This window comes from Sinocyclocheilus anshuiensis, unplaced genomic scaffold (genome assembly GCF_001515605.1).
Source record: "Sinocyclocheilus anshuiensis isolate Anshui unplaced genomic scaffold, SAMN03320099.WGS_v1.1 scaffold1161, whole genome shotgun sequence".
NCBI classification, from domain to species: Eukaryota; Metazoa; Chordata; class Actinopteri; order Cypriniformes; family Cyprinidae; genus Sinocyclocheilus; species Sinocyclocheilus anshuiensis.
Window position 1 is genome coordinate 322,000 of NW_015558611.1, and position 10,420 is coordinate 332,419.

Below are 10,420 nucleotides of genomic sequence, written 5' to 3' on the forward strand. Positions count from 1 at the left end.
CGAGTCTCAGTACCGGCAGGGATTGTAGGTGGGGGGAGTGAATGTACAGCACTCTCTTCCACCTTCAACACCCACGACTGAGGTGAGACACTTGAGCAAGACACTGAACCCCCAACTGCTCCCCGGGCGCCACAGCAATATGGCTGCCCACTGCTCCAGGTGTGTGTTCACGGTGTGTGTGTGTGTTCTCATGGTTAGATTTGAGTTCTTCAACTGATCTGATTCTGCACCTCTGCAGATGCTGTTTTCTGCGAGAGCACAGAGGAATGCTCTCCTGAGGACAAACAGAGACGAGCCAAGCATACCTTTGAGGAGATGATGAACTACCTGCCAGGTACCTCATAACAGCTGCACTGATCGCTTGTTTGTGACAAGCCCTGTTTTTGAGCCAGACCTCAAGTACGTTTTCCTGTCCGTGTCGAGATGCAGCAGGTTTATGGTTATGTGTTGTCATTTGAAGGTTTTGAACACAAATAATAAAATGCAACTAACCATATAAAGGAGTGCAGGATAGTCAGCATTTAGAAGGGAGGAGAAATACTTTTATCTGCAAATATTGTTAGGCAGTTAAATCTTATCATGTTGACAAAAATTTCAAAGGAACATCTCTAATTGATGTGTGGTGTTTCTCAGGTCTGGTCGGGAAATGTATCGGTGAGGAAGCAAAGTATGAGGGCGTCAAGATGCTTTTCAACACCATTCAGCAGCCACTGCTCAACAAACAGGTGCAAACTGCCATACACTCATCTAACGTCCTCAAACGTAACTCACACTCTCTGCTCCCTTCTCTTTATTGACCTCTTGTTTGCTAATAGATGACGTACGTGCTGCTTGACATCGCTGTCCAGGAGCTGTTCCCAGAGCTCAGTGAGGTAACGCTCTCCTGCACCACTCACACTGTGACACAGAGCAGCTCATGATGTTTATTAATGGAGCTTCTGCCGTTTTGTATTTTGTAGAATCAGAAGGCAGGTCTCTCCGTCTCCACTAAATGGATGTAAAACATTATCGGACTTGACATCAACATTATAAAGCGTTTATTGCACTACTAAAATACAATTATTTATTGACTTTAATGGGGTTTGTTTGCCATGGTTATTCGTTGAATCATTGGAACCCTGCCTTATTTGACCAGTCTGGTTTAAATCGTAACAGCATTATAACAAAAGGTTTGGATCAAGTAGATTATGTGACATAATGTCATTATCAGTATGATAACATTCTTCAGACCTGATGTAAATAAACCATTTTACACTCTTGATGGTCCCTGAAGATGCTCAAAAAGACACAGAATACAGACAAGTAAAAAAAAAATCAAAATCAAAAACAGAACTGAGACATTTCATATGTCACACAGTTAAGAGCCATGTGCAAAATAAAAGTACTGAAAACATGTTTTGTAAATGTTCTGGCTTTGCACGCAGTAAATAAAATCGTAATATATCCAGCTTCTTTGTCCCTGGTTATGTATATCACAATAAATGATTAAAAAAGAAAATCTATATAAAATAAATGCTTTATAAAAATATGAATAGCTACCTTGTGAAAAAGGGATGGAGATTTCTTGCCAGAAAAACCACTATCTATAATCACCACAAGTTGTGATGTTTAATGAATCATAATCAGGAAACATGACAAATTAAAGATAAATAACTTCACCCTTTTTATAAGAATATCAGGAAAAGATGTACAGGTCATAATTGAGGAAAATATATTATGAAAATATATTTCGAGTAAAGAAAATGTACTCTGTTTTAGGACATCAAGATTTTTTGCTTTGCAAAAAAAAAAAAAAAAAAAGTGTTTAATACAACAAAAATTATCCAATTGATAAAGTCAACATGAATTAAGTCATACTACCATGTTGTATGATATAAACCCTACTTTACACTCTAAATTTATTTCCACATCACAATCATGAGAATTTGGGAGTTATGATTAGCTGAATTATCATGAAATATTACAAAATAGGCCTAAAAAAATAGGCTCTTGTAAGCAAAAAGGATTTTGAAGTGAAATATGATCTAGACATTTCTTTGTGAGATTCAGCATAGTATACCCTCTATGAGTGCTATGAGCTTTATGTATAAAGAGGTATAGAAAATGCCTGTATAGACCAATGTCAGTGTTTGCAAACAGTCTATCTGGTGGCAGAAAATGCCAGTTTTAACGTAGCAGTCTACGCAAGCCATGAAATAAAAGAATAAAAAAAGGTATATTTAGAGTTTTTATTTCAAAATTCTGACTTTTTTCTTGCAATTCCGAGATTATATCAACTCGTCGTTCTCTCTTTTCCCCTCGGCTCAGAATCATGAGTTTATAATCCCACACTTCTGGCTTTTTTTCCCCCTCAGAATTGGCAAACTCGCAATTGTTGAGGTAAATCAAGTTATAAAGTCCGAACTAGGAGATATAAACTTGCATTTGAGAAAAAAAAAAGTCAGAATTGTGAGTTAAAACAGGTAGGCTAAATGTAATGTAAAATGTTATAGTTTAAATAGTATAACTGTAGGGCTAATACAATATGTCCCCAATGTGAATATTATATAGACCTATTGTTTAAATCAAATTTATGCTTTAAAAGTAGGGTAATCGTAGGAGGTTTCATCCATAGTTTGTCCGTTTAAACGTCTGCGTTTAGCTTCAAATGGCGTCTTTGACGACAGTATTATATAAAAATTATTTGCATTCTGATTCTGACATCCAAAAGCACAACAATACGTTTTTTCTCTTATTCCATGGATTTTACCCATTTCCCTCCACTTGTTCCCAGTGTTTTTCTGCCACCACAATGCACGCGCAGCTGCAAGTGACGTAACTGTGACGTCTACTCCAAATTGGTCTATAGAAGATCCCTATAGAATACGACCTTGTGTAACAAGACGAGTGACTTTCTTTGATCCGTACTACATCACAGTGCTGCTAATCTCTTTGAGTAAGCTTTGCTTCTATGACAGTAACTAATCTTTGGGTCAAAGGTTTCCTCTGACTGTACAATTATACACAAATGGTTACATGCTTTTCTCACAAGTACAATAAAAACGGCTAAACAAACATGACCCAGAGTACCCACACCAGCAGAATAGTGGACAAATATCCTCGATGTCCAATACAAGAGCTTGAAAACCGAATCCGTCCTTCCACAGCTGGATGAATTCTCTTTCTCTCCGAGATGTAGCTGGCAAAAACTGCTATATCCAGGTCGCCTATGGAATATGGTACACAGTATATTGTAATGCTAAGTATATGATGAAATGTGCAGTAAAATGTGCATATATATAATGACTTACCACTGTCATGCTTGAGTTTCTGTTCTTTGATCATAGAGTATCCATCCCCTCCGTCCACTAGGTAAGAGGGCAGCACCACTTTATACACCTTCTTTGGGTTGAGCGGTTCATAACGGGGCACTCGACACTCAATGCAGAGCACATTCACACTTTTAACACGGTTTCCAGGTGGTTTCAATAAATCATACACCAGCTGAAACCCTGCAGAGGCATTATAAACCGTATAAAATGAATACTAGTTGGGACATATGGACTTGTTTTATAATGCTTTAAGTTCATAACGTTTGTCCATGGGATTCCAGTACTCCGATTGAGGGGAAATATAGATTCGAATATAATTCCCAAGGTAAACGCACCTGCCACCTGTAGAAATTCACCAGTGCTTTCTCCGTATCTGCGAACTGAGTGCTCAAAGACCTCGCGCAGAGTAGAGCCATTCATTTGGACCAGGTCAAATGTACCTCCAAATGGCAACACCGCGATCAGATCCTCCATCGTGATGGAACCTTCAGTCGAAACATGCATTGGGACGCTTTAAGTATTATTTCTATTATGCACTGGAGTTTTGTTTAAGATTTTGAAAGGTAATATAAATATATACTGTATACTGCTCAAAAAATTAAGGGGATGCGTAATTATCACAGTATAACACCAAGCCAATTAAACTAAAGGCATATCGATCTGTCCAGTTAGGAAGCAAAAGTGAAAATGAGATGGTGTAAATGAAAGCAGGATAAAGCCGTACCATTTCTGTTTCGCTCATCAATAGGTGATCGAATGGCTCCACCGTTCAGAATACAAGAGCTGACATGGTTCCACTGGATTTCATCAGCATATTTAATATTATTATGGACCTGAAATACAAGCGGAAAGGGTCTATGGGTCTTATGAGCATGATTTTGAGCAAATCTACCATCTTAAAATAGCAATTTCCGTTTTCACTGGTTAAAATCTTTGCTCTTTGGACCATTGTTGTTACTTTTCGAGATTTGATTTCCTTCTGAGACTGCTGATAGTTCATATTGGGATTGAGGTTTTGCAGCTGAGCGCTTTGGCTGAGCGATAAGTGCTTGATTGAACTGTTTCAGGCACAAAGATTGTTTTTGAATGCGTGTTTGTTTGCACCTGGTATGAGTACCTTTCTTGTGAACCAATTACAAGTCAAGAAAAGACAGATGTTAATACAAGATGCAAACAAACACATATTCAAAAACAGTCACATAATCTGTGTCTCTGCATGTTGATATCAGGCAGACTACCATGTTGTATGATGTAAATCCTACTTTACACTTTAAATTTATTTCCACATTGCAATCATGAGAATTTGGGGTTATGATTAGCTGAATTATCATGAAATATTACAAAATGGGTCTAAAAAATAGGCTTTTTTTTAAGCAAAAAGGATTTTGAAGTGAATCTTTTGTGAGATACTGAAGAACACGTGTGAACATTTGGCATGCTTGACCTTTCCAATTTTTTGATGTAATGGATATTTTATTTTAAAGCTGCTTGTAACCAGCAATGGTTGATTGATGAGATCAGTGGATGGTCCTACAAATGTGATGTATTTACATGCCTCCAAATGTGCTTGGGAGATTACAGAACACTCTGGACTCAGTTTAAAACAGTTTACTGCCTTGTGACTGAATGCATTTATAGCCATTAAGGTTGGGTGTTAGTTCCATCTAGAGTAGTCCTCATGTCCATGAAAAACGATATGCAAAATAATGCTATCAAAATAAAATAAATGCATAAGAATAACAGCAAATTTATCTTTAAAATCGCAGACTTATGTACTCACCATGGCATCACAGATTAAATTTCCCAAATTACATTCACGAAATCGACATTCCTCAAAAGTCCCATTGAGATAGACTAGAGTCTGTCCCACATACTGAGAAGAGTAATTGGCCAGATTCTTCCTCCAAGCGTCCACTTCAGCCTGAATGACTGGATCTAGACAAAGTCAGGTCACAGGTTGACAGATTGAAACTGGCAATTCACAATAGAAACACATCACATCTGATAGATACAGTGTAGTACAGGGGTGTCCAGTCCTGCTTCTGGAGGGCCAACATCCAACCTGCTCCAACACACCATCCTGGAAGTTTCTAGTCCTCCTGAAAACCTTGATTCAGGAGTCTTTAATTTGGGTTGGAGCTAAACTCTCCAAGACAGTGGCCCTTCAGGAGCATGACTGGGCCCCCGATATATTATAGTAGTATATTCATGTCCATTGAGTGCACCAAGTATTTTCCTGTTCATGTTCTCCATAAGGATTTTGAAAATGTCTTTAATCAAGTTTACAACATTACAAACTTGAAGCAAATCTGGAAAAATCCAGGAAAAGACGAGAATTTGCTCACAGATTTAGTTGTAGGCTGTATTACACTTTTATTTGAGCAGAATTTCTCATTAGAGATTGCTAAAATCCAACTTTCCATGTTTGCCAGTGTTTTCAGCTCATCAGCGCTTTTTCCGTAATGTAGAGAGAGCACATGTGAATGAATGGTAGCCAAGTTGGAAGATAAAATAAACCACAGGGCAAAAAATGCATTCATTCAAGATAAAAGCTTGTTTAAGGATAAATAAATTAATAAATTGAGAGTAGCAGAAATCGATCACAATTCAAATATGATTTGTCGTGCAGCCCTATCTGAACTGAACCAACACTGAACTGAGCAGAATAGTGACACTGTTGTCTTTTAGAGCTGCTTTGAAGCAGAATCTGAATTGTGTCCATAGATGAGTTTCCATAATTGGTTTGCTACTGTGAAGCTGCTATGGCATGATCTGTACTGTATAATGCACTATAGAAATAAAGGTGGCTTGACTTACAGTCATTGATTAAGTATAAAATGATCTATCTGAAGTGTACATGTCGACCAACTCAATAACAACCTTGGCAAAAGCTTCACTGACGTGGGCGGTTGCTGCTCAACTCCCTAGTTACAGTTTTCATTTTCATGATAACAGAACATTCTTAGCTCAGAATTTGACCACTGAACACACTGTTTAAAAAAAACAACAACTTCATGGCAGAACAAAGTTCAATGTCTGTTTCCCTACTGCGAAGATGGGGTTTTTTCTTCCGGAGGCCTGTTGTCCTATCAGCTTTATTGACTTTAAATTCTCTTAATTTGTTTCCAGGTTTAGAGTTTTCGTACCTGGTGCTGTCGAGCTATCCAGAAGAATTGGATTGCCTGAAGACTTCACTACATTCCCATTTGAATCAAAAGTCACTTTTAGGAATCCCAGATATTTTCCAAAGGCATAGGCCTGGACCACAGGAACCTTGCGCCCATCATCTGACTGGACCGTGAATGGATATGGTCCTGCGGGAACTTCTGTGGATGGTGGAGTTCCTACAGAAATCAGCACACAAAATAAATGACCGGAGAGGAAATATTTCAATTAAGTTCAGTAATAATACTGTGCAAATTAGTGTGCTGTTGATAGACATTCCTTTTACTAATGCTGCAATAATCCAGAGAGGTTCTGTAAGGAGTCCAGCACAACACAGAGTATGGGCGCACACAGAGATCTGAGCTCACCAACATCAAGTCAGTCTGGCGTTACATGAAGAAACAGAAGCAAATGAGGCAGCCTACTAGATACACAGAGTTGTGGCAACTCCTCCAAGATGCTTGGAACAACAAGTGAGGATGTTTTCAACAAAAATAATGTATATAGACCATTTATTGTTGCTTTATGAGACTGTGTATTGCAGTGGTGTTACACATATAAGTAATGTTTATTCATGTGTACTTCCTAAAGGGTTAGGGTTTGGTTTAGGGATAGTTGCTTGTAATTATGCATCATTTACTGTTATAACTATAGTAAGTACATGTAATATTTGTAACAAAAACTCTGTCAAATAAAGTGTTACTGACTTTTGGACAGTTCTGTATTCAAATAATAATCAGCATTAGTTGTCTAAAAATGCTAACTAATATTCTTATATAACTAAAGTCCACCCATTATGGTTTATATAGACTGAATTGTGGATTTGTTAAAAGTCATGCATTAACCACATGAAAGAAGAGTGTTCTTACACAATAGCAGTAAAAGTTACAAGTCTCCACCTTCTATTATATTCAGCTGTGTAGATATAGAGTCTGCATGTTTTCCCCATCTCCTCAACCAGGTGAAAATCATAAATCTGACCACTTAATAACACAAAATAAGAACACACCTCTTCCTAGCAAGTCACATATTTCATGACATAATCAATGCCCAGAGGACAAAAGTGAACACCCACATTTAATACCTGTGGCTAGTGGTTTATTCCTGCTTGGCTAGAAAACACAAAGCTGCTACAGAGGTGAGTAACATGCTAATGAGCAGTACTTGGCAGCCTGACCAGAGTTTCTGGAGCCAAAAGAAACTCACGTCAGCGCTGTACTGGTTAGTTGTTTGGATCAAAATAAGACAAAGTACTGTTTCATCTTTAGTCCATCACACAAAGTATGGTAACAAAGCTCGTCTTTTATTGAAACGGATTAATCAAATTTAATGAGAGTGGAAATAGAGTCGTATGGGCTTTACTTTGTTTGTGGTGGGAACAGAACAGTCCTTGGGTAAATTCAACTGTGCATACACCATAACCACTTGTGTTTTTGCAGTGTCATTTTGTTTTGAAAAGTGTCGGGAACAGAGCCCCATACACACCTTTAAAAAAAATTAAATTATTCACAAATTATCCTCTAATTTTTGGACCTGGCGAAACCTGGTTGGACCTCTGTTCTACACCTTATCTCAAATTTCATTATTTGAGTGGAAATTACAAAGTTCAGACTTTGTTTAGCCTCTGAAACAATATTTTCTTATTGTATGCAGCTCCGCAGTTAACGACACAACACAAAAGCACAATTCAGTTGCAAATTCACATTAATAGGTAATTTTAATATCTGGAGGCTGTGGTTCCTATCATTTACACTGCTGTCGTGTTGGTTGCCCCCTTAAAGGTGTCATGACATGCTTTTATTATTTCTCGAGGTTCACTTATAACAGTTTTTTTTTTTTTTACAAAAACAATTTATGTCTCACCTCTTCTGATCCTCTGTCAGAAACTCTGTCAGTTTTGGTGCTTTGTCCCTTTAACACTTTTGAGTAAGGCCTTGCTGTTATGTTTCTCTGTCACCTCACTGCTGGTAGAGCTATGGAGCTATCGGTAAAGTACGCATTGATGTTCTTTTGTAGAGATAGTCAGATCAAAATGTGGCATCACTGTGTTTAAGTAGAAACCTAGAAACACTTCGGCAGCTTGGTTTCTGAGGAGAAATTAGCAGTCTGAAATTTACCACAATTTCTGACCTATTAACTGCCGACGTCAGAAGATCAAATAAAATTTGATTCCTCATGCAATGACTCCTTGAATTTGTGTCATGTGGTGTAAACCCCATTTCTGTCCTTAAATATGAAGTTGTTGAATGTCACCATCAGGGCCGGATTTACGCATAGGCATTCTAGGCATGTGCCTATGCTTGCTCGTCCAGGGGGGGCCCAAACACAATGAAGAGATATAATATTTTGTTATACTATGGGCTATCTACAACAATAAAAGAACCAAAACCTCAGAAGACATTGAGCAAATAAATATAACAAACAATACGGTAAAAAATGACAAACTATTTCCATGTCTTCCATGATCTGTCTTCGCGCTTTCTCCGGTTCTCTCTGTCTTACACTTTTTTTATGTACAGAAATCACGCTTTCTCCGGTTCTCTCTCACAGACGCACACACGCTGACAGAAAGTTGTCATCAACGCCACCCCGCAAATTCATCAATAAAATAGTTTCGCAGCTGAAAGCTACAAGACATTTCTCAGTAGGGAGGTTCTTGAAGCAGTTTAACTTAAAGATTCGCACAGACGCAAGTATTCACATGCTCTCTCTCTCTCTCTCTCTCTCTCTCTCTCTCTAATAACTGCATTAGACTGCATTAATAACTGCATTATCCTGCATATCAATGGCTCAAGCCTCTGTTATTAGCTCTAAAATTACGTTTTGGAATTTGGTTTGGGATGAGGTGTTTAAAAAATAGTTCAAAGCCATTTTCACTGTTGTTGAGCTTTACTTTCACTTTGCTTTCAAAAATGGATCACAAAGATCTGCTGTTTGTTCAGAAACAAACTGCTCAAAAACCCTTCTTGAGAGCATTGTTCTTTATGCATCACAGATCCCAGATTCTGGTGAGCCTTTGTCGAGACATCGAGAGCCAGTCTGACAGAAGAGAGGAATGAGTCTTTTTCTTCTTCTTTTGTGTTTGATGGCGGTTGGCAAACTAGCTTAAGGTGAATTTCCGCCACCTACTGGGATGGAGTGTGAGGCCTCTATAAACGAAAATATTATATACAATAAAAAAAACTAAATTATTCTAATCAAATCTGTATCTCAAATATTTTAGAAGAAAATCATAAACCCTTACGTGTTTCTGTGCATTCTGAAATATATTCTTAACTGAAATGTCATTGATTTCCATATCTCTTAGTTTTTCAACAAGCTGCTTTCTTTGACTATGCCTTACAATGCAAGAGCACATGTTCAACTGTTTCTGTTATGACAGTAATTGCAGCAATCTGACTCACTTTTTCCTATTATAAGCCATTAATAATTAAGGTTAGAGGATCCTGGTTATAATAGTATCTTCTCTTCTGTTTCCATATACAGGGCTGGGGGTGCAAACACAATGAAGAGATATATAATATTTTGTTATACTATGGGCTATCTACAACAATAAAAGAACCAAAACCTCAGAAGACATTGAGCAAATAAATATAACAAACAATACGGTAAAAAATGACAAACTATTTCCATGTCTTCCATGATCTGTCTTCACGCTTTCTCCGGTTCTCTCTGTCTTCCACTTTTTTTATGTACAGAAATCACGCTTTCTCCGGTTCTCTCTCACAGACGCACACACACGCACACACGCTGACAGAAAGTTGTCGTCAACGCCACCCCGCAAATTTATCAATAAAATAGTTTCGCAGCTGAAAGCTACAAGACATTTCTCAGTAGGGAGGTTCTTGAAGCAGTTTAACTTAAAGATTCGCACAGACGCAAGTATTCACATGCTCTCTCTCTCTCTCTCTCTCTCTCTCTCTCTCTAATAACTGCATGAGCCT

At 37.9% G+C, this 10,420-nt stretch overlaps 2 protein-coding genes across 2 annotated transcripts in view; one reads left to right on the forward strand and one right to left on the reverse strand.

Moving 5' to 3' along the window:
* Window positions 1–1,314, forward strand: part of LOC107680299 (sorting nexin-14-like) — a 35,207-nt gene extending 33,893 nt beyond the window's left edge. Inside the window, exons 29-32 of the mRNA XM_016476143.1 lie at window positions 239–334; window positions 634–725; window positions 816–872; window positions 960–1,314. Coding sequence (XP_016331629.1) covers window positions 239–334; window positions 634–725; window positions 816–872; window positions 960–1,001 — 287 coding nt within the window. The 3' untranslated portion in view covers window positions 1,002–1,314. The remainder of the gene's footprint in view (window positions 1–238; window positions 335–633; window positions 726–815; window positions 873–959) is intronic.
* Window positions 1,315–2,781: 1,467 nt separating this feature from the next.
* LOC107680304 (5'-nucleotidase-like) overlaps window positions 2,782–10,420 on the reverse strand; it is a 23,445-nt gene continuing 15,806 nt past the window's right edge. The window contains exons 4-9 of the mRNA XM_016476146.1: window positions 6,458–6,655; window positions 5,092–5,246; window positions 4,036–4,144; window positions 3,647–3,796; window positions 3,291–3,491; window positions 2,782–3,206 (exon numbers count right to left, since the gene is read on the reverse strand). Coding sequence (XP_016331632.1) covers window positions 3,046–3,206; window positions 3,291–3,491; window positions 3,647–3,796; window positions 4,036–4,144; window positions 5,092–5,246; window positions 6,458–6,655 — 974 coding nt within the window. The 3' untranslated portion in view covers window positions 2,782–3,045. The remainder of the gene's footprint in view (window positions 3,207–3,290; window positions 3,492–3,646; window positions 3,797–4,035; window positions 4,145–5,091; window positions 5,247–6,457; window positions 6,656–10,420) is intronic.